This window comes from Miniopterus schreibersii, assembly GCF_964146895.1.
Source record: "Miniopterus schreibersii genome assembly, chromosome: 11".
NCBI lineage: Eukaryota > Metazoa > Chordata > Mammalia > Chiroptera > Miniopteridae > Miniopterus > Miniopterus schreibersii.
In genome coordinates this window covers 41,940,735-41,964,642 of record NC_138111.1, presented here as the reverse complement: position 1 = coordinate 41,964,642, position 23,908 = coordinate 41,940,735, and the positions used below count along the sequence as shown (strand labels likewise).

Genomic DNA, 23,908 nt, shown 5'->3' with positions numbered 1-23,908 from the left:
ATAAACATCTGATGCCTTCACCAACTGGCAGTTGAAGTGATTTGAATAGTAAAAGCTTTTAACTCAGCAAAGAGCTACACAGAATATCTTCCATACTGGTGAAAATGTGATACACCGTGGACCAGTTGAGAGTCCCGGACCTGCCTCTAAGTGCCTGCTGTCACCATTCCTTAGGAAACAGAAGTAACACAAGAACTGGGAGAGGGTTCAACCATGTACCATCATGGTTTAAACTGACTGCACCTTACAAGGGAACCTGCTCTGGGCTCCTGGCAACCCCAAAATCACAGAATGAAGGTTCAATTGAGAAAGGAAGCTTGAGGCCCTACATACACATCTCCACAGGGAAGGACACTGGGACCCAGAGAGTTAAGAGATCCATTTCAAGAACCCATGTCATCTTATGAACAATATATTAAACTTGCTTTCTCTTCCATTTAATTCAACTTTGTCCAATTACAGGAAATTACACTTCTATAAACATGCAAATCTTCCCTGTGTTCTCCATAAAGCTATTTTTGCCTCAGTCTTGAATAACTAAATTTACATGCCCTCCAATATGCAAAAACTAAGGCATTATAAGGGTTCTCCTCTGGCCCCCCAGTGATCATTAAGAGCACTTGAAAATACAAAGAATCATAGAAAAATAAAGATCACATTTCACAGAAATTAGCTTTTTCACCTAGACAGAGACAACTATTTACTTCAGCAAATACTGGGTCTTTTACAAGAGTGTCAATTTTATTGCTTTTTGAAATAATGTGTAAAGTGTGGAACTTTACAATTTGCACATAAGCAATTCCATCTTTAAGTTTAAATATGTGGTGAGAAGTACATGCATATGAATATAAATCTTTTAATCGCCATCATTTACATTAGAAATTTCTTTATACAAACATCTTAACTTTTTCCTTTCAAAAAAAATTAGCAACTGGTAAGAACCCTCTGAGACTGCAGGAAATCCAGCTTTCCATTTCAGCAGGCTTTCACTGAGAGAGGTGAGTGATGGCAGATGAAGGCCTCTTGAGAATAGACTCAACAGAAAATGACAGCGGTTCATTCACCGAGAGTTTTGTTCCAACTTGTTTGGCTACAAAAAGGTCTTTTGCGCATCTATCTATTGTAAATGTGTACTTCTGGTTCTCCTTGACTAAACACTCTCTGTGTTTCTTAGGGGCCTCTTCAAAGGCCTCTTTGACAAATGGTGTTTTCAACTCAGGACCTGATTTGTCATTAAGAGTTTGCTGGAATAATGAGTGGAATGGATTATGTTTAAGTGGCAGAGGGTGCCTCGTGCTTTCTTTGCTGATCTTGGTTAAGATGTGCCCTTGAGCTGCCACGGAGTCCGTGTCAACAACTGGAGAGAAATTCCGTCGGGGTGGGGAGAATGCAGACCTTTCAGGGACAGCCTGGTGACCCTGAAGGTCACTTCTTGAGGTCTGGACCTCAGGAGTGTGAGGCAGCACCAGAGAGCCTTCCAATTTGGGTGGCATCATGTCATGTTCTGCAGCGAGTCCATCCTGGACTTGTACTCCCTTCAAGTCCCAGCTGGCCCCAGGTTTCAGGGCTTGAACTGAGGTGGTGGTGTTTAGCAGGCACTGCTGGTAGAGGAGAGTGTCACTAATGGGGCCGCACTTGGGCCAAACTAAAAATCTTGAGGACAAGGGATACTGTCTGTAAGTCGTGGCCACACTGACATTAGAAGAAATTAGTTCCATATTCCCAGACCCTGAATACTGCATGGTTAGATCAAGGCAGGTGGGCAAAAAATTACAGAAGTCTTTGCTTGGCTGTTCCACTGGGGTGGGGCTGTAGGCACTTTTGTAGGAGTTGTATTCAGGTCCATGCACCATGCGGTTGGGCAGGAACAAGGCAGCAGCTTGGGAAGCTTCCAACATCTCCCTCTCTTTATATTCTCTCTCCAGCATAATGTTCTCCAACTCTTTATCAGCAAAGGCCCGCCTCTTCCTCATCCGATCACTTACTGGGGGAGGTAGAGGTAAGCTCCCTCCCACATAAGTCTCTGCTGGAATGGGGCGGTAGCCTAGAATAAGCAAGCATTGCACATGAAAGAGATTAACATCTGGGAAGAAAAAACTGGAAACCCAAAAGGTACCAGAAACCCTGCACATTGGCAGAACAAGTGTTTACAGTTCTATATCACTAACATTTTTATACAGAAAGCAAAAGTATTGGTTCAATTTAAAATTGTTCCCTTTGGGGGAAAGGATATGCATGTTGTAACTTTCTGTGTTTGTTGTTTTTGTAGTTATAAGTGTGTCTGTTTACTTTGACAAGTGTACTTTACTGGCTGAAATTTTAATATTCTTCCCAGGCTCCTACACATTAAGAGACAAGGCTGCTGATCTTCTTCAATCAATGATTTATTACTATCTATGTCATCTTTTTCCATTATTAAAAAAGATATCTATACCTAGAGCTGATGTCACTTTTATTTTCTAAAGATGGCTCATTATGTACATTGTTACAGATGGAGAGTAATCCAAGGAGAACTAGGAAAAAAGAGAAAGTTAAAGCAGATTAGTGAGGGGAAAAAACAGAAAAGACATAAGGAAGCAGAGAAACACAGGAAACTAAGAAGCGCTGTTAACTAGTCAAACAGATTCTGCAGTGAACACTGAGAACCAGGCTGCTACCCCTCACAACTAGTACAAACAAACAAAAGTGGGGGCCCTGCACGGAGATCCCCTGCCATATTGAAAATAACCACTCTAATACATTTTTCCCAAGCACTAATCATGTTGGCGAGATACCCACATGGTCCAACAAGCAATCATTAGAACGTAGATTAAGTCATTGCTCACTGTATGGAGTCAAAAACAAAGATAAGTATCACCACATACACAGAATTCCTGGTATCATAAAATATTTTCCCCAAGCACTCACAACTACCAAATTTGTTTGAAGGATCCATTGTAATGTTTGTGTTTACATAGTGACAAGCCCATCACACTGATTTGCAAATAAAATTTGAAAATTAGTGTTTCCTTTCCTATAGTAAGTTTTTGCCAGGAAGTTATTTACTTAAATTTACTATTCCACTTCATCCGTCCACTTCTCAAGTTGCACTGGCACAATTTCAACTTATCAGTGTGGTCCCTACGGTTATACATCTGTTCACCCAGTTCGTAATCAAATTCACTTTTAATGCTTCAGAAACCCATTCTAAGGTCAGAAGCACACAGCACAGGGTAAGACACAAACCAACTTTTTAAAGCCTGTCCGGAACAAGCTCAATTCAGAAGCCACAACAGAAAAAACAAAATTCAAATGTCTACTTTGAAAAAAAAAAAATTTTTTTGCTTTTCAATTTGACTCTTCTGAAGCGAAAGTAATCAGAGCAAAAGTAAACTTTTTTTCCCCTTAAATAGTGAAAGGCAGTCAATATATTATTTATCAGATCAATAAATAAATTCCACGCCCAGATAGAGATGCTTTGAAAAATCAGTAATATTTTAAGAAAAATGAATGTATCCCCGGGCTTTAGAGAAAGTGGAAACATGGAATTAGAAATTTCACACAGTTTAAATTCAACCTCAACTTTGCTTGTTTGATTCTACAATCTCAACTATCAAAACAATAAAATAAAGTGTGGAATAGCCACAATTAGAGATAATCCAAGGGAAATAGTAAAATGAAAAAGAGTGGGATTAGCGGTTGGATGGCCCAGACTAGATGTCTTTGTTCGTGTGGGTAGCTGTTAAACTCCTCACTTCACTACTCTATTTAGCTCCAGCAACTAAATAATTGTTTTAAATTAATTTCTTTCCAGGACATCTGCTCCGGGATCACTTGGCAGTGTATCTGTATACCACTCGCACTAGGGCAAATTTCACATGCACACCATGCTAACCCAGTCACTCTTAAGCAGACAACAAAATTACCAGTCACAAAAACAACAGGAGGTGTGTGAGATTTATTTTCCCACGCCCTGATTTCCTTCCTAGAGCAAAACCTTCTAATAAAAAGTGTGTTCCCCTCAGACTCCTCCTCCAGAGGTTAATAAAAATACCACACAGCCAGAATTAGGAGAATTGCTCAGGACCTGGTTTCAAAGGCTAAAGGGATGATTTCGCGTTGCTTTACCTTCTAAAATACTTTTGGCCAGCAAACTGGGTGCCCTCACTTGCCTCTGATACACAGCTTTGCGCTCGAAATTATTCTGTTTCCCGGAAAGCCCCTTCTTGTCCTGTAAATACAAAAAACATAATCAATAAAGCCATGAAAGAAAACGTGGGAGAGAAACGAGAAGGAAAGGGTGTCAACAACCCTCCCCGTCTAAATGTACTTATTTTTCCTATCCCACATGAAAACGACTCCAGACGACTTAATATTAGTACTCCTTAATTCAGGCCACCCACTGGTGAGTTGGACCGCCGCTTCCTCTGGGGTTGTTTTGCTAGGGTCATCCCAGATACACCCAGCAGCCAGAAGTGGGGGGACATCCCGGAGAAAGGAAATCCACGGTGGAGCAGACGGTGAGAGCCCGGCACTGAAAGAGTACCGCGTCCTCAGCGCCCAAAGGTAGCGCGAAAGGTACCCAAGGCCTGCCATCAGGCAGTGACCTGGGGCTGGTTTCTCCGCCACAGGACCGGTGGGACAGGTGCAGGAGCATGAGGCACATACAAGGGTGTGTATCTCTCAGGCTCTCCCTGGTCTGGCCGAAAACTCCGGATTGGGTGACTGGGGCTCAAGAAGGCAAACGAAACCTCTGGAGCCGCGAGGGACGCGGCACAAGGAGACCTTGCTCCACGACGAGACCCTGCTCCCGCCGCCATCGCCAGGTGGGTAGGCTTCTGGGTCCTTCTACACCCCGACCAGCCCAGCAGGCCGCCAGGGCGAGGAAACGCAGGGCCCGCGCGGTGCAACACCGGCCGCCGAGGAGGCTGAGTCCGAACCCTGACCACGGCCACCTCGGGTTCCAGCGCGCACTCCCCGGGGCCCTAGGGAGGCCGCTTTCCATGAGGGTCACTATTTTCGGTGTGTACGGTGATCCACTCCCCAGCGCCTCCTCGCCAAAAAGTAAAATAAAAAATCTTCCCCCGCCCTGAGCTCCCCAGGTGCAGGAGCACGTGGAAATATCACGTTGGACGTTCAAGAAGCGCCTCTCCTTAAAGAAAACCCGGGCTCTCCTCACAGCCGGGGCCCCTCGAAGACGGGCGGCAGACACCCCCCCCCCCGCCGGCTTTTAGGTAACTCTCGGGATAGAAGCTTCTGGCTGCCCGATCTTGACCTAACTTCGTACGCCCCTTCCGGCCTCATCTGTAAAATGGGCACCGCGTTCGGCCTGCGTTAAATGGCCGGGTCGGCGGAAGCACCCTGCGCCCCGCGCGCTGCTCTTTGTGATCTGCGCGAGCCCGGCGCCGAGCGGAGCGACCGCCGCCGGGGCCGCGTCCTCCGCTCTAACCCTCCCCCCAGCACCATCGAAATAAAATTTAAAATATAAAAGACAAAAAGAAAACGCCTTTCCCATAATGTCCCGCGCGGGCCTAAGCATTTTCAGGGCTCCTCTATTTTTAACAGAAAACCTTTTCTACAAAGTTCCCCAGCGACGCCCGGGACGCGCTCCCTCCCGACCCTGCGCGACACCGCGGGGAGAGCAGTGCTCTCACCACACGTCCGAGGGCGCGCCGGGCGCTCGAGGCCCGGGCCCGGGTGTGTGGGGAGCAGCCTTCTCCCTCGCGCTCCTCGACCCCCACGGCGGCCGGGCGGCCCGGCGGGTACGCACCTCCGTGGCCTGCTGCCTCCGGAGCGCCACCTGGGCGGCCATGACGCGCTGCCGCTCCACCACCAGCAGGCAGTTGGCGCACTGGCAGTCGCGCCAGCGGCAGAAGCGCTTGTGGCCCTTGAGGCAGGACACCACGCCGTGGTTGCGGCAGCGCGCGCACTTGGGCGTGCGGCTCAGCTTGCGCGGCTCGGCGCCGCCGCCCGCGCTCGCGCAGCGCTCCGGGTGCCCCGCGGGGCCCTGCGAGGCCTGCGGCGCGGGCGGCGGCCTCGGCGAAGCGCCTCCGGGCTGCTCCGGCCGCCCTGGCGCCCCGGGGGACGCGCCTGCCTCCTCGCCGTCGCCCTCGTCCTCCACGTCGTCGCCGTCGTCGTCCTCGTCGTCCTCGTCGTCCTCGCCGTCCCCATCGGCCGGCGGCGGGCTGGGCCCTGGCGGCGTTGGCGGCGGTGCCCCGCGGCCGTCCTCCTCCAGCTCCAGGCTCTCCACGTCGATCTCCCAGTCCCCCGCCGCCGGGCCCGCCTGCCCGTCGGCCATGGCGCTTAGCTGGGGCCCGCGCTCAGTCGCCTGCACTCTGGGAGACACGAAAAGACCCCAAAACCCACCGGCCGCAGTGAGGCACCATCCCCAGGCCTTGGGCCCAGACCTCCGGGTCTGCCCACCGACAGTCCCCTTGAGGAGCCCGGTTCTTGACGCGTTCCTCACATCCAGGCCACAAGTGCCTGTCTTGTACCATTAGGGCCTCAGAGATCCCCAACCCAACAAGGTTCTTATCTATTAATTCTAAGTGCTCTGTGAGCACCTGACCTTTAACCGCAGCCCTGTCTGGCTGTGTGATCAGGCTTTACTGATCACACACACACACACACACACACAAGCATTGTGTCCAGCTAGACCAGCTTAGGCCACTTCTCAGGCTTCCCCACACCCAACGAGTTTGGCCATGATGCATATAAAAATGTCAATGTAAGAATTTTTTTCCTTTTGATCACACTGGCCCTTCAAACAGAGAGGTGCTGCCCTATGGCTCCCAAATGTTTCACATCCACCTTCACCACCATAAAGGCCCCTTCTTGGGCGTGGAGAGGATCTCTCATCCCCCTTTCCACCCAAGTTAGTAAGTAACTAACAACGAAAGCGTTGGGCTGTCATTACAGCCCCACAGGGCCACGGGGCACAGAGATGCAGGTGCCCTTCCAGCATCAACAGTGCTTGGGCCGCGCTGGGCTGAGCGGCGCGGGCTCTATGCACGTAGGGCATGGTTTGCACTTTAAGGCAAGACTCCCAAGTAAAATAGAAAAGAAAAGGAAAGGTGATTCTCACCCTTTGCCCTCCCTGACACCCCAGCAACATCACAGCACTCACCAAGACTCTGACGCCCGGGCTAGCAGCCCAGGCAAAAGATATCCAGCCTTGGGACCTGGCTCTTGAACTGCTGGCTGTGCTTGCAAACAGAAATCGGGGCCGCCACACCCTGCCACGAAATCGGAGGCCCGGAGCCCACTGGATGGGGAGTTGGGAAGAAAAGGGATGGAGAAGGTGAGTCAAGTCCTTACGGCCTCGCCCCACACATCCCGGTCTCTGTAAAGATCAGATCAGTCCTCGGCAGCCCGGGGCGTTTCACTTCGCTGAAGCTACTTTCGGCTTCCTCGGCCCTAGGCTGGCGGGAAGGGTCAAGCCGCCCCTGCCTGGCTGAAACCGCAGACTCTCGCGGCGGGCGGCCGCACGCAGCCACCAGCGGCGCGGCGAACCCCGCTGCAGTCTCCTGCCGCCGCTCCCTTTCCTAGTATTATCCGTTCAGGCCCCTGAGCTTCGTGCCCGCTGATTGGCCAGTTGTCAGGCGGTGTGCACGCTGATTGGTCAAGGCGCGCCGACCCGGAGCTTCCCCCCTCTCCTCGCAGCCACGACGCTCCGCCCCGCCGGGCTCCGCCAGAAAACTCCCGCGCGGCCTTCGGTGCAGCCGGGTAGCCTGTACGGACGCTAAACCCGAAGCGTGACAGCGCCTGCGGACGTGAAGTCGCCATTTATCTCCCGGACTAGGAAACAGACAGACACACTATTACGAATCGCGTTGTCCACAAAAGAAGGTAAAAGACAGGGCAGAGAGAGAAAGGCTACTGTTGATCTCTACATTGGCAGCATCACCAGTATTTCTGCGACTCAATCATGAACCCAGATTGGGCGCAAAAATGAGGCCTCTTTAATCAGGTGCACGGCAGCATCCTACTTTCTTCTGCAAGGCTAAATCAATACTTATCTTGCACCGCAGTGCGAGGTTCGCAGACAAGCGACCTGTAGGTATTTTTGTGGCTAGAGCCTCTTTTCGAAGTGCAAAGTAGTTCCTCGTTAATCTTCACCATGCCTAGGAGGGAGGCAGGTCGCCAAATCGCGTATGTCACTTAATTTTTCTGCTACGTTGGTTACTATTACACTCGATTTGAAGGAGAACAGACATACTTGGCTTTAAGAGATTTAGGTACAATATATTCACGCTAAGCCTGCTTTTAAACGAAGCTCTTTACTTTTTTTAAAAAATTACTTTTTTAGTGTATGTGAACTTATAAAACCTGTCAAAAAAATCCTTATGTAAATATTTAATAACAGTTAAATGGACATGTTGAAAGGAATTAGCTCCCTAATTCAAGGCTGCATTCTATTTATTGAAGTAAGTTTAAAGCCACGTAGACGCTTTTCTAGTTACACCTTTTTTAAGAAATACCTTTCAAAATCAGTTTAGGAGACAGATTAGCAAATTGAGTGCCATTGCACTGAACACCTAGTAGGCCCGCAATAAGTATTTGTTAAAGGAAGGAAATCGCTGAACCGAATCTAACGTTACTTTTCTGGGAGCCGCTCAGGAGTTTAACCAAGCTCCGAGAGTTTGGAACAAGGCGGTTTAAGAATCACAGTGAAACTAATGCGATCGGCTGGATGCGCAGGTATTCTCCGAACTTTGGCGAGGTTGGAAAGTTCTTCCCTGGTGGCCAGGCACTGTGATTTCCCTTTGTGCGGTACTTCTCCCTAGAGTCCTTTGAGATGCCCAGTGAAGGAAGTAGAGAAACAGTCCTTTTGACTCCTGTGGGCAGCTCTGTCGCCCTGGGAGTCTCGGAGGGAGGCTTGGGAGCTGTGCGCGCTCAGACGCAGGACAGAGTCAACCCTTCCTGCCTCTCGCTTGGCACCATCTAATAAGACCAGTGAGTTTTACCTTTGGCATAGCTGCTTATACGTAGGAATGTGCATTTGTTCTTGACGGCAGAAGAATTGTTATTTTCCCCGTTTTTCCAATGACGAAACTGAGGTTTAAAGAGGGTCACTCAGTGGTCTTCGGTAGGGCAACGGACTGGTGAGCACTATGGTCCTATTTTGGCCTCTCTGCTCTCAAGTCTCAAAGTTCGTGGAGCCCTTCGCTCCCAGCCAGAAAGACTCACAAAGGGTTCGCGTTTTTTATTTTATCCCCTGCACCCCTTCTAATTTCAGTACCGGGCGTTAGGAGCAGCCCTCCTGCAACAGGACAGGGCACGTTTATATCAACTCTTCGGGTTGTTTTTGTGTGTGTCTCCCTCTGCTAGCTACATTTCTGCCTTTGCAAACAAGCTCCACGAAGTGGATACAATCTGCAACTCACCCACCCACCTCCGCCTCCCCACAAGCTGTGTGTACTCGAGTTGGCAGGCTGGGCTTTTATTAATTGCCTGGCGGGTGGAGAAGGGCAGGAAATCATTAGCCTTTCACCAGTTATGAATATTAAGAAACAAAATCAAGAAAGCAGGTTTGTTAATTTTGGGTAACTAGATTGGGGAAAAGAAGGGCTACTGGGAAGGAACAGGAGCAGAAAGGGGCGTGAGCAGCTCTTTACTAAAATAAACCAGATGGGCAGCCCTTGAACTAGTTCGAGTTGTAAGAGCTGCTATTTAAAGAGGAAACAAGTGAGATTTGTGTACAGTAAACAAGAGCTGAAGCCAAGACCGGAGATGGAGACCTGGGGGAAGGTGGCGCCAGCTCAGGGAAGCAAAGGGAGCGAGCCAGGCCCTCAGAACGGGGATCAGAGCCTGGCAGCGCCCCCCGCCCAGCAGCATCTCCCCTGGAGAGGGGAAAGTAGCCGAGATTCCTGAAGGGATTGGACCGTGGGGGTTCCGGGTGGTTGGGCCCAGGACCGCGTCCTCCCCTGCACACTTTCCCAAACCCTAGCAAAAACCTATGCAACAGTCCCACTGCTCCCTCCAGACTTCCCTGCCCATCTCCCAGGGCCCCCCTCTCCCCACTCGTCTTACCCTCCCTGCACCCCATCTGCTGTACTTGGGGGCGTACAGCTGTAATCGCGATCCATTTGAATTACACTCCATTCCCTGGCCCTACGCACCCCCCAGAGATTCACGATCCCACCAATTGCTGAGAGATGAAGTGGTGTGGGAGGGGGCTGGAGGGAGCGAGGGAGGTTTGAGCTGAAGACGTATTAAGAACTTGGATATTATATGCGAAATTATCTGCATTTTACTGGGAAAACTAAAAAGGACTCTAAAGATGCAAAAACTGATTAGTAGATTAAATATTCAGAGGCAATAGGATTCAGAGAGCCTGGGCTCACGGCTGGTTTCCACTGATTAAGTGACCTTGGTCGAATTCTTCTTCTGCGCCTCAGGCGCCTCAGGTGCAAAATGGGAAGAGGGGCCCTCCTTGGCATAGTGGTTGCGTAGGCAGTAATAATAGGATAGAGAATCTTCCCGTAGTACGAGCTCAATAAACCTTTATTTATCCCAGAGGCTGCAGCGCGCAGTTCTGGGAGGGCCACGCGCCTCACTGGCTGAACTGAAAAGCGAGAGCGCAGGGAATCCAGCTCCTGTCTCCAGGTTCCTCTCTTAAAAGGAGTCAGGCCTCCGCTGAAGACCCGTTAGGTGAGGAAACAGAAGTGCTTTTGGCTTGTAAACCGACACCAAATTACAAAGTGCGATTCGGAGCCCCTCTTGTAAATTACAAAGCCGCGGGGGCGCGGTGGAAGCTGCGGGGCCGGCTTGGTGGGGGCGGCGCGCAGGGTTTGCTTTTCTCCTAGCTGGCGGGCACGGAGGTTCCCTTCTCCCTCTACTTCCCTCTCCCTTTCCCCCAAATCTCTCACGTGCACCCCCACCCCTTCCAGCCCCGCGTAGCCAAGACCCACGCCGTGGGTCGCCTTAGCAAGTCAAGCAAGGGAACCTGAAAAATAAAGCCGGAAAGGGAGGGGGTTTCCTTCTCTTTCTGGGTGAAGGTGGCTTGTTTTTGTTTTTGTTTTTTTGTTTTTTTACCACAAATGCCACTACAAAAAAAAAAGAGCGAAGTGTGTTTCAAATTGGCTCCTGCGGGCCCACCCAACTCCTTGCTGTGAATCCCAGCTGCCACTCCGCCCGCAGTGCCTCAGTTCCGCTCGACCACGCGGTCTGAGGTCCGGCTCCAGGGCCTGGCCACCTCTACAGCCACCTGTCGCCCGGTTCATTGAACCCTGGGCCGCCCCGGTCGAGCGGCCCTGGGCGATTCTCCGGACCTTGGCTCCGCGCAGGCAATCGGGCTTAGCGGCCGATAGCCCCGGTTTCGGAGAGGACGGACAGGGCTTAAAATGCCGAATTTGCTGCTCCTCGGCTGGTGTACCGAGGAGCGTCGTTGACCGCCCTTTGCGCGTCACTTTCCTCAGTGGAATTAACCTTAAAGGAGGTGACACTTGTAGGTAGACACCTCCCTCCCCCCTGCACAGTGACCGCCCACGCTGAACGCTCAGTGCTTGGGAGCTGCAGCTTGTGTTTGTTACTTCTGTTACCATTTTACCTGGGCGAACTGACCTGCAGGGAGTCTGAGGCTGGGCGAAATTCGAGGCCCTATTACCAGCTTCGAGGCCTAGGCCTCCAGATGCGGCTGGGCGGGTTGGAAGCCTGCCCTGCACCGCCAGCCGGGGCCACCTCGCCACCTCAACCCGCTGCACGCGCCGCCCGGGGTGGTGACCGGTCTGGGGAAGAACTTCTGGGCCGCTCTATAGAAGCGCTTTGCGTCGGCCCCACCATGGCTCTGGTTTCTCAAGAGATGACCTCGAATCCACCTCCTCTCGCGGAAAGCTACTTTTAACATTGTATCGTCTCACAATTTTGACCGGCTGTGGACGCGGCGAAATAAATAATCCCAGATGGGATTGCAGAGATACGATTTCCCAATTTGCTTTGCGTAATGAAATATACGACCTGTCACAAGCAATGGTGGGGGGGGGGGGGGAGCTTGCGAGATATAGCTGTTCTCGAGGCTGTTAGAATTCTCCCTTTTCTGCTCTACGCGTCCAAAACCAAAAAACAAAGCTGCAGAAAAGGACAATGGGATCTGGGCTCTCATCCCTCTTCCGTGGGAAACAGGGTTTAAACCACAGGCATTTAAGACCGAAAGGGGTGCAGTTAGTGGCGCCCCTTGGTTTACAAACGGAGAGGAAAATTGAGGTTTAGAAAAGTTCCTGGGATAAATAGTGGCTGCGCGCGCGCACGCGCGGGGCCAAAGGGGCCACCGTAACTCCAGGGCTCTCCAACTTGATGCCTTCATACATTTCTTTTTAAGTGCCCCTTGGGGGGCGGGGGACTGTGAAGCAATAGCCCAGCGCACGTGGAAGGATCTGTCCGCCCACCCACCCAACCAGCAGGCAACTTCCACCCCGCCTGCTAGGAAATGTGGCTCAATTCACTTGGGGGTCCTGTAGCAGCTAAGAGATGAGGCAACCGCAGGCCTCCTTGACTCCTCAGTACCCATTCCAAATGGTCGTCAGGGGAGGGAGAGACCCAGAGTTGTAGTGGGGTCTGGGTTCCAGCCCAGGGGTGGTGTCGGTGCTGTGGAAGGCAGCCATCAGAGGGCATGTGGCTTGTGGCCACATCAGAAGGCCAGGCACACATGGGACTCCTGCTCTGGGCCTCCCTGCAGCCCCTAGGGGACCGCATGATTAACCGAAACAGTAAACCCTTAACCCTGAGAACTATCCACCCCTACTCCCGTCCCATATTGGGGTTTAACATTTTATCCACACTGAAATCACTCTCATATTTTCCCAGCAGGCCAACTACCAAGTAGAGAAGAACCAGGAGGGAGGAGGGAAGCAAAGCCTTGATAGGGCAAGCACAGTGCTGAAAAGTTCATTTCATCCATGTGTAAGAGCCACTGGGCAAACCTCTTCAACTTCCTGGGCCTCAGGTTCCCTGACTATAAAGTAAGGAGTTAAAATACAGTGATTTCCAAGTTCTCTCTCAAACATTAAAAAACATTAACAGATTTTAACTCCCATTTGATGCACTCATGGCTTCGGTAACAAGATCAAGGGCACAAAGAAAGTCCAAGAAAGGCAGGGAGGGGATTACAGAAAAACGTTGGTGTTGATTTTGACATCTTGGTGACTGTTCTGCTACTTACTCCATACTTGTGCGATTGATTCCGTCTAGACAAAATCCTAGTCAATAATGTGAAAACAAAACCAAAAAAAATCTGTCAGCTAGTGAGAGATGGGGACATGGAATAGTTTCACAAAAAATGCAGTTCTTAGAGCCCAGACACAGTAAGGATTCATTCAGGTGACAAAGAGTTCTCCCAAGTCATAAAGGTCCCACGATCCTATGGCTTCTAGATTAGGTCCGTTCTGGCTGGAATTTAAGCAAAAAGATATCGCCAGCCCACTTAAACAGGCCTCCCCAGCCCTGTCCTCTGTGATAAGCAACCTCTGCGGTCTGAGTTTGAGCTCTGGGAAGGGCCAAAATATTTCCTTTGCTGTTATCTCTGGGAAGTCTCTCTGGAGTGTTCTTGCTGGCAGGATAAATTCCTCCCCAATTCTACCAGAAACATCCCTATACTCAAGCTTTACACTCGCCTGGGGAAGACTCCAACAGAATGACTTGCACCATATATATACTCCATAGTGTGTGCCCTGGTGGACTGGGGGTGGGACGGAGTGGATAAGAGAGAATCAAACTGTACTTGGCTCAGTCTTTGCTTTCAATATGGACAGCAAGTGACTGTCCATATATCCAAGTGACTGAAGTGTGATCCCATGTCTCGAAGCCAATTGGCAAAACCACAGACACCTCTAAAAGTACTTGACCTGCCTAAGACAGAGTTCTGGGATTCCTTCTGTCCATGAAATAAGCAGTGAGGAAAAAAGAGTAGTAAGACTCTAGGGGCTCTCCTGTTCTATTCCTGGTTTTGCCAGCTAAAGTAACCCTTGATCTTAAGCCACCTTACTCACCATCACTCCTTTAGGCTTCCATCAGCTACTCTGCAAAATGAGAGACTTGAAGTTGAACCAAATCACCTAGAATGTTCTTCCCCATGTTTTTTTTTAATACTTCTACATGGGGTGAGAAAATGGAAAAGGCTCCTGTGAAGGTTTCTCTGAGGAGGTGCGTGGGGAGGAGAAAGGGGACAGGGAGAGAGAAAGCTTTGCTTGAGGTGCACCCCTTATAACAAAGTGCTACATAAGCTTTTAAGGGCCCACAGGAAATATATTGTCTTTGAAAATGTTGACCCGAGAGAGCAGGCGGGTGTTTTAAAGGAGGGAGATGAGCAGGTAGAAGGGGGCAAGCAAGGGGGAGATGTCACTTGCTTCACACTGATTTAATGCCGCGGCAGGAGTGCAGGTGCAAGAAACTCCAGTCCCCTGCTCTTGGCCACCAAGCCCCCTTAGCCCTCCACTCTTGCCCCTTCTGTCACAGAAAATTTATTGGCGAGGTGAGGCCAGGCTAACAAAGCTGCAACCCTGGGCACTCCAGCCCCGGAAGAATGCTTTGATCTTCCCCCAGTGTCTAGTGGTCCCCAGCCCACTGCGTTGCCAAACGGCAGGGACCCTGGCTGGGGTCACTGCTGGAGGAACCGGCTTGCCTGAAACCAGTGGCAGGTGTGTCCACCCTGAAACGAGAGGCCGTGCGGGTGTGCTGTGGGGCTGGCTCCCCGACCCTCTGACCCTCGCTCAGCAGAGCCTAAGACCCAGAGACCCAGCCACCGACCAAGGGCCCAGGCCCCACAGTCTCCGGAACAGCAGCGTTTAATCCTTGCCACCTCCTGCCCCCATTTCCAAGGAGGTGTCCCCCGTAGCTAGCGAACAGTGAACAATTGGGAAGTTTGGAGGGTCACCAGCAGAGGAAGGGGAGGGAGACTGTAGGGGTCATGTGATCCTCTGCGGAGGGTAGGGAGTAGGGAGTGGAGGTGCAGCTGTTCTAATTCCTGCTCCTTCCAGCCTTTAAACTTCTACTTCAAAGAATGGAGAGGGTTCTTCTTGCGTTGATTCTTGGTATGATTTTTACAAGGAAAATAAAGAGAAGCTATCACAATTATTGAGGGCCCACCGTCCATCAGATTCAGTGCTAGACCCTTCCAACTGGGCATTATTGACTGTTCACAGCTCATTTTACACTTCAAGAAGCAAGTTCCCAGAGGCTGTCTTGTCCCGGGTACAGGGCTCAGACAACAGAACCCAGACCTGAGTCTGAAGCCATCCCATTTCAGCAGCTTCCCACCAGGAGGCAGTAGCCAGCACGGCCCTAAGGAAAAGGGACCTAGGTGCCTGCTGCTTCTGTGGGAAACCAATCCCAGCCCCTCCCAAGCCTCCAGATCTTTGTTCCAGAAGAAGCCAACTTGATCTCCCTGAACACAAATTCTGCAGGCACTTCTCAAAACCGCCCCGCCCCATACCCTATTCTCTTCTCAGCCCTTCTCCCCACCCACACTCTCGCCACTCCAGCTTCTACTTGGCTGATCTCTCATGCAGACACCGCCCGTGCAGAGCATTTTCAGAATCTCACTTTGTGAGGAAGTGAGGAAGTCTAAAATTTGGTGGTAGGAAATGACCCAGGACAAATCCACACAGTAAAAAGATGACAGGCAGCTGTGTAGTCCAGCCTGGGCTCGGAAAGCACAGCCAACCTGAACATGTCTGGAGTCCCTGAGAGTGTTGGACAAGTCACCTAACCTCTCTCCGCCTCAGTTGCTCACTTGTAAAAAAGGATAATAAATATTTTCCTTGCCTATATCAATAGTTTCCTAAGTTCAAAATGGAAAAAAAAAAAAAGGAATTCTTTGAAAATCAGAAAGCCTTTTGAGCGTAAGGTATTAATGAGGTCCCCGTTGTCTTATTTGTTCACTTTCCAATCAGGAACGTCATGCCCTGAGTAGCACGTTGCTAGGATCAACAAAGATGATAGCTGTGAAAGGCCACAGAGGGAAATGCAGGTGCTGCTTTATTAATGGTTGTTCAAGCAATGCCCTTCTCTCAAATGAAGCTGCCATTATATTCCTTCATCAGCCAAATGAAAAAAACCAGTGCCTTCCCTCCCTGTGGCCACCAGAGAAGAAAGCTATGGAAATGTTTTCATAGATTTCAGTATCCCTGTGGAAGCATTGAGAAGGAAATATTATTCTCACTTTGAAAAGCAGGAGGAATGCAGAAAGGTAATAAAACCTTGCTAAATAAACAAGCTGACCCAAATGTTTTTCATTTCTTCCAAAGAAACTTATTGTGCAGAAAGAAAAGGTTCATCTTCAACACACTCTCAGTCTGCTAAGGCTGCTTGCCAACTGCAACTATAAGCTGAACTCTTCTTTCCCTTTCTTTTACTTATACTTTTTATAACGGAAATTTTTAAGAATATACAAAAGTAGGCCGAATAGTATAACACCCATTATTCTAATTCAATAGTATGATACCCATGCTATCCACATATCTATATGGATATATAATGTCTGCATATCCATTAGCCAGATTTAACAGTTGTCACAGGTCATTCTTTCTGCTCAGAAAAATGCTTCAGCAAGTCCACTGCCTTTCTGTCAATTAAAGCTGCAGCTCCATTGACTGAGATGGTAAGATTTAATTGTACCAATTGGATGGAATTTCTTGGGCTTCAGATCTAATAGATTTATCACAACTTTGTGATAAATTATTCCAGCAAAATACCCATTATTTGAGCACCTGGTTTGACATAGGTAGGCTGGACAGAGACACAGATGGCAAAAGTGAATCATGGCTCTAAATTGTAAAGTCTAGAAACTGAATTTCCCATAGCCTGCTTTTCTATCCAACTTGGGGGAATGCCTCTAAAACACACTGTAATTAATAACTCCCTCAAAAGGTTTAGGATCATTACACTGCAAGGGCCTGGAATCAGTTCCTTTAGCAAAGAGCTTACCTCAGCCCTGGGTTTAGAACTATGAAACTATTGGATTCCTCCCCACTCCAAGAATTCTGCTCTTTACCCAGGAGTGAAAACACATATTGAGTCCAGCCTAAGACATCTTTGCCTGCATCACATTGACGTTAACAACCTCCCAGGATCTCACAAAACAGTTTTTGTTGTTGCTGTTGTTTTCTTTTCTGCAGTTTTTCTTCATCCTAGTTTACACAATTCATGCAGACATCTGCACATTTAACTTTCATCTACTTAAGAATTACAAAGTCAGTAGACTTCACTTATCTCTTCCAAAAGAACTAGATCTGGCCTCAGCACACAGTCCAATATATGAAAGCACATAATCAAGTTCCAGTTATAGCACTCTCTATAGTATTCCCAGATGCCCCGTGTCATTTGGCAAATCTATGATGTAATAAATATTGATAGTTCCCTTACATGTGGTGTCAATATCTGCTCTGCCAAATGTTTTCTCTTTCCTGCACTCTCTTTTAAAAATATGTCACTAGAGTTGTCCTGAAATTTGTTTGTACTCTGGCAGCTTCATTTAAATGTCAACCAGATGCAGGGTTTCATTGTTATGATTTCTTTCTTTTTTATTTGTCCCTGTGGATTGTTGGTGTTTTAAAACAGTTTTTAAAAGTCCTTCTAAGATGTCTGTTCCTGACTGAAGATAAAACATCTTAAAAATCAATGAACGTCCTCACTTAACACTTTTTAATTTTCCTTTCTGGCTCCAGGATCACAGTTCCGGAATTTCAAATGTTTTTCAAGTCAAGACGCAAGTGGAGTAAGGGCCTAATTGAGTGTAGCTTAATGTTACCGTAATGGTGACTTTTGCACCACAGAAGGGACCTGTCAATTACAACCTTTCACCCTCCACTTACAGTTACACACACGCTTTCACTCAAAGCCCTGTTTCCTTTCACTCCTTTCCAAAAATATTATCTTTCTGGGGTGAAATTTTTCATGCATTAAACTCAGCTCAACCAACAACTTTTTTAAAAAGAAAGTTTGAGAAAACCAATTCTTAGTTACTTGAGGGGGTAACATAGACACTGGTGTTTGAAACCTGGACTTGAACATATAGATAATTAAAAGCTGGAAGAGGAGAAGAAGCCACATGTTTAGCCTGTGATGAGAAAGATTCTCGAGTCTTTCAGAAGTTACTAAATGCTTAGTAAAAGAAAAGGGGTTTAAAAATCCATCTACATTACAGATTCTCTGACATGACCAAATTATTTCCATTTTTCTATAGTTCCATAATTATAAGCAATTATTGCTGCAAGGGTACACCTATTTGGTAGGTACAGATAAATAACTGTGATTTTGTTATCACTACTACAGGAAAGGTTTTTATTGTGTTTTCTTTTTTAACAACTCCTCTGTTTAAAAGAAGAAAAAAAAAAAAGCAAAGGGAAATAAAAGAAACTCTTTTCTTTGTAGTATACAGAAAAACAGAGTCAGTGTCAGAAATTTTAAAATATTCACTTAAAAATCCACATTGTGTGTAAATGATGTTTTCTAGGAAGATATTAAATGTGGAATTTTATCTAGAAATTCTGACAAATTTATATCATAATGAGATTACCCTCACATTTGTTTTTGCCTATATACTTATAAAACAGTTTTATTAACCAAATTTCTGATACTTGACACAATTAGAAATAGAATTTTTAAAAGCTTCCTAAGAAGTATATATAATTAGCTTTTACTTCTGCAAAATTAGCTCCTCTAAAAACTATAAAACTAATTAAATTGATATGAAAAATACAAAATCTGTGGTGCCTAGTTTGGGGAAGGAGACTTATCCCAGTGGTACTAACCATTTCATGTCTATTTCTTATTGTTTGCAATATTTTAAATGAAAACAGCCAAAATAGGCTACATGTAAATTACCTAATAATTACAGTATTCTAACAAAGGAAGTTGGGAGTGCAGTTTATCATGTGCACTAGAATTATTCAGGGGTGACAGGCAAGGGATTTTTCATGCAAGCCACTTGCTTTATGCTACTATGTTATTTGATAACAGTCCTCAGGGACCTTGAACCCAGTCCTACCTTTGTTTTGAGTCACATCCAACTAAGAGGTAATTAATCTCAGTCCAAGTCAGCCCTACTAAGCTTCCGTAGAGTCATTTTGAAATTTTGGGCAGCTGCTCACAAAAAAAAACAGAATAGAAGGAAAAGCTACCCATAATATTCTATCATTCACTTCCTCTGTGAAAGCAGATCTTAATGGGCTTTAAGAGGCATTTTTAAGAATGCATTTTTTTCACTTACTTATGTTATCACCCAATCTACTTAATAGTGAAAAACATTGAGGCTTCCTTCCTTTGTATGCAACGAGTTGGTTTTTTTAACTCAACTGTCAATAACACTAGAAGAATTTTAAGTCCTCATTTGATGGCGCTCCAAGATTCCAAGTTGTAACTACATCATTTTAATGTGTTTGAGTTCAGTTCACATTCATCACATAGGCTGTTACCAGAAGAACCCCCAGAGGACAGTTGAGGCAACAAGCTAAGTAATTAGAGACTCAAAATGCTCTGCCTCTATCACTTGGGTTCCAGGAGTGGGGAAGCAGGCCACGTCTCCAAACAGGAACAGACAATCTTTACAGGCATAAGCAGTAGCCTATTGGCCTGATAGGGCCTCAGAGACCAGCAAAACATTTGTTTAACTCCACTGTTCCACCTCACTAGTGGAGCCATGTCTAAGCAAAACTACACTTGTGAGCATGGAGTCAGACAGCCAGAACAGCGCGCAAGAGGGAGCCCACGTCTCCATCTCGGGGCATTTGGGACTGGGCATGGGCAGGAGAAGTGAACTAATCTAACTAAACTCACAGCCTGATGGAATGAATGTTTATAACACATTAGAATTAATGTTCACAAGGTTTATTTTTTAAATATTTATAAAAGCCCTGGACCCAAGTCTCCACCCATCTGCAAATCAATTTTTCTTAAATATGTTTTTATTGATTTTTTAGAGAGAGAGGAAGGGAGAGGGAGAGATGGAAACATCCATCAGCTGCGTCCCCCGTCCCCCCTTCAACTCCCTCTAGAAGTCAGTGGAAGGAATATCCTTTGGTGAGGATTTAAATAAATAAATAAGTAAATAAATAAAATGGGGGTTGAGAAAGGTTTTAAAAGACTAGGTTTCACCCTGCTTATCTAAGTTAAAGGTGCCAATGAGCCATGAAATGACCCAAAAACTAAATGTTAATGTAAGAAAGATGAAAAGTGACATTAGGCCTTGATATTTTCAGCCTCTCTAACCAGCCTCTGTGTAATCAAGAGCTTATTCTCAAGGCCAGCCTTCCTCTCCGGTGTGTGGCCCAGGGGCCATGCCCTCGGCCTGGTTTGTCTACATAGCCTCCTGTTGGCAAGCCCCTCCAAACCCAGTTCTCCTGCACACCCCAGCACATACATCGTCAGCTGACACTACTGTGGTCCACTCCCCAACACAATGCCCCAGTCCAGTGCCCGGCCCTAAAGCTCTTGTCCAGCCTGCAAAGCCATCTACAATCTCATCCCACCTTTGCCTCTAAGAATCCCCCACACCAGGCTACCCAAAGCCCTCTACATACTTGCAGGTCTTTACTGACACCTCCTCCATGTCCTTCCAATGCTGCCAGCAGCTCTGTTCTCGGCCAGGCACAATCTGATCACAATCTACCATCCCTTAAGGATTTGTTCAGATCCTGATTTTTATGAAAAAAATCTTCTCTTCCCCACCTCATCCAAGAAATGCCCTTTCCCTTTGACCTCTGATTTATCTCAGTGTGTATGGTCTTTATCATGTACTACCTCGTATTTTTAGTTATTTTCTTTAGCTTTCATCATTAGAATCCAAGTCATTTTTCTAAATCTAGGCTGTAGGCTCCCTAAGAGTAGGGACCGTATCTTAAAACTTCATGGCCCTGGCTGGTGTGGCTCAGTTGGTTGAGCATCGCCCTGCACCCCAAAAGGTCTCTGGTTCGATTCCCAGTGGGCACGTGCCCAGGTTGCAGCTCAATCCCCAGTGGTGGGCGTGCAGGGGGCAGCCGATCGATGTTGCTCTCACACTTCTATGTTTCTCTCTCTCTCTCTACCTTTCATTTCCTCTCTCTCTAAAAAATACATATTAAAAAAACACAACTCCTCATGTTCCTGACAGCCCCTACAACAATACCTAAAAGAAAGTGTGTAATCAGTGGCTATTATATGATTAAATTGTTAATTTGTGATTAGCAGATAAAAGTCTTTCATTCATTCATTTAAGAGACATTTATTTAGTAATTACTGTGTGTTGGGCTCACTTCTAAGCTCTAGAAACAGAGCAGTAAACAAAACAAGCAAAGTCTCCTGGACTCAAGGAAGGAAGACAAACAATAACAAACAAGAAAATGTATTTCTTTGCATTTCAGAGAGAGGAAGGGAGACAGAGAGAGAGAGAGAAACATCATGAGGTGAATAATGGTATCATGACATTTTAACTTTGCATTCTTTTATCTCCAGTGAGACTATTTTTCTGTATTTGATTACTAGTCGTATTTATTATTTTGTGAATTCTGTTCATTCCAGTTTTCTATTATCGATTAATTAACAGCTATCTAATTAAGGTATTAACCCTTTATCTTACTTGCTGACAAGGTTTTCCCTAGTCTGTCATTTTCTTTCCTTTCCTCTTTTTTCCCTCCCTCCTTCCTTTTCCATCTGTCGTTTCAATGCTCAGTGAGTCAAATCTGTTGACTGTTTTCCTTTGACTTCTTTGTTTAGAAGCCATAAGAATGTGAGTACATACTGGTAACAGAAAAAAGACAGGCAGCTACTATGTGAGGTGGGGAATTTCTCTAGTTTTGTGTTGCTGGCTAGTTTACACCTCATTCCATCTTTAATTTAGGATTTTTTTTAGTCAGTGTGAAGGGTCTGAGAAAGTTCCCACACTTCGGGCCTTGTGCCTTTGTTCTCCGAGATTCGGAGCAAAGCGGCAGAAAGCTCCTTTTTGTTCTCCCCCCTTTGGGGAGACTATGGAGAAGGCAGGAGAGGAGAAGGCAGCCGGCCTGAGTGCCCGGAGGGAAGGAGATTCTCGGGGGAAATGTGTGTGAAGGAACCAGCTGGGACGTACCTTCCAGGTGAAAGCTGTGCAGAGTAGGAAGGATGGAGTCCGTGGTTCTCGGCTCAGCAAAGCTGCTTCTTCGGGCTGAGTCAGGGGCCTGTGTGCAGAGGGAAAGTTGGTTTTGGCCCCGGTGTGCAACTGCATACATGCAAGGGAAGAAAATGAGCCATTCAATACGGTGGAAAAGTTAGGCCAGCCCTATTCTGGGTACATCCGAAAATCAGAATGTGGAGGCTTTTCTAGGTTAGGTTGAAAGGGCCTGGCTCCCAGGGTTTCCCATCTGGGTTTTCAATACCTGCGGTTTCCCACGGTGGCCGTGTGCAGGGCCGGGATGGTGCCAGTGGCTACATAATCAAGCAGAGCCTGTGCCACTCCCCCTGCCGGGAACCACTGTCCAGGCAGTTCACGTGGGAATGGGGGTGTAAACACCCTGTTTCTCGGTGGGTGAGTCCTACTTTCCCGTGGGTTACTTAAACATAAGCCCTCACTGCCCTGAGGCCCAACCACAGCATGTGGCTTATGTGACACAGTGTAACAAAAACCAGCGACTTGATATATTAGCTTAATTGACCTAACAAGCCATTATGATTTAACCATTCAGAATTTCCATGATGGTTATGCAGTGAGCACAGTGGGCTTAGAGCAATTAATAGTTGTAATGAGAGGTGACTAGGAGAAGTTAGATAATTTTGAGCTGTTTAAGTACAGTACAAAACTCTAAACAGGAGACTTATGAATAATTAATGACACACAAGATAAATTCTGTGCTGCACTCAAGATTCATTCATGTCCGATGCTAAGAGTGGCCCCTGTCAGTGCCTGTTGTCACCAATAAATATTAGTGCTCGGCAGGCATACATGTGACCAGCCACTGAAAACAAGCAAACAGGTGAACTTGCTGGTGGAAGGACAACTGGCCTTTGGGGATTTCTCCTTTTGGCTGGTGGCCTCAGGAAGTGATGTTTTTATTCCTGCCTCTGTAACGTAAGTGCCTTTTCACCCTACCTGTTCCTCGTTCCTCGGAGCTGACCCACAGCGGACACTCAGGTGGGGCTGACTTGTGGACTGACTGGTGGGTGGAACAGAGGGAACAGCAGGGGCGGAACGGATGCTCTCCCTGCTAGTCCTTGTTTGAGGGCAGCTGAGGCTTCTCCAGATCCTGAGGAGCCCTTCTGGGACAGTATGTTCATTTGGGAAGGACTCTGGTGTCTTCACAGCATGGTCTTTATTTAGAGGCAATGGCTCTGACCTCTTAGAATTGACAGTGTAACAGTCAGTATGTAATGGATTCTCATAACTATACTGAGACCTTCAGGGTGATGGTTCTCCAAGTATAGACTCTGGACCCACCATATCATCATCACCTGGGAATGTGTTAGAAATACAAACTCAGACCCCTCCTGGAAACCTGTGAGAGACGTACATTCCCAGGACCTGAGACCTCCTGAGTCGGAAACTCTGGGGGTGAGGCCCAGCCACCTCTGCTTTAGCAAGCTGTCCCGTGAGCCCGGTGCATGCTGAAGTTGGAGTAGCACTGTTTTAGAGTGTGCAAGGTAGGCCGTGTAATCCACACAGCATCCCTATGGAGTAGAACCTATTTTTAAAAAGCCTCAATTTAGTAGATGAGAAAAGAGACAAAGGAACACACCCAGGGTTTCACAGCATCAGAGCTGGGATTTGAACCAGGTACGCTGGCCTGGGGCCCAGGACCCTCACCACTACACTGAGATGCGCAGCCGGTAACACATCGTTAGGGGAGAGGAGTACACACTGTACAGGTAACGAGGAGCAGGGGTGATTTTTATTCAGATGCAGCCATCCAGCTGGTAACCGTGTGCTGGATGGAGCCTGTTCCTACCAGCTTGCAAGAACCAATTGCGAACATCTGCTCTTCCCAAATCCGTG

The 23,908-nt window shown here is 47.5% G+C and overlaps 1 protein-coding gene across 5 annotated transcripts; it reads right to left on the bottom strand.

Annotated features, from left to right (window-relative positions):
* Positions 1-720: 720 nt before the first annotated feature.
* Positions 721-22,023, bottom strand: DMRT2 (doublesex and mab-3 related transcription factor 2). 5 transcript variants are annotated; one of them, XM_081150826.1, is made up of 5 exons: positions 7,106-7,489; positions 5,750-6,314; positions 4,108-4,210; positions 2,435-2,513; positions 721-2,044 (listed from the first exon to the last, which is right to left on the bottom strand). In XM_081150826.1, the coding sequence occupies exons 2-5, from the start codon at positions 6,275-6,277 to the stop codon at positions 1,978-1,980; spliced, it is 777 nt and encodes a 258-aa protein (XP_081006952.1). In that variant the 5' UTR covers positions 6,278-6,314; positions 7,106-7,489; the 3' UTR covers positions 721-1,977. The 5 variants fall into 5 exon arrangements, with proteins under 5 accessions (XP_081006952.1, XP_081006950.1, XP_081006954.1 ...); XM_081150824.1 differs by lacking the exon at positions 2,435-2,513; XM_081150828.1 differs by lacking the exons at positions 2,435-2,513; positions 5,750-6,314; positions 7,106-7,489 and adding an exon at positions 22,013-22,023.
* Between the last annotated feature and the right edge of the window lie 1,885 nt (positions 22,024-23,908).

Bases quoted from the DNA above. Each gene is read 5' to 3' on its own strand.
- DMRT2 (XM_081150824.1), bottom strand. From the start codon at position 6,277: ATGGCCGACGGGCAGGCGGGCCCGGCGGCGGGGGACTGGGAGATCGAC. The intron at 4,211-5,749 runs GTGCGTACCCGC...TTGTATTTACAG, and splicing joins GGAGGCAGCAGGCCACGGAG to GACAAGAAGGGGCTTTCCGG. The intron at 2,045-4,107 runs GTAAAGCAACGC...TGCTTATTCTAG, and splicing joins GGCCAAAAGTATTTTAGAAG to GCTACCGCCCCATTCCAGCA.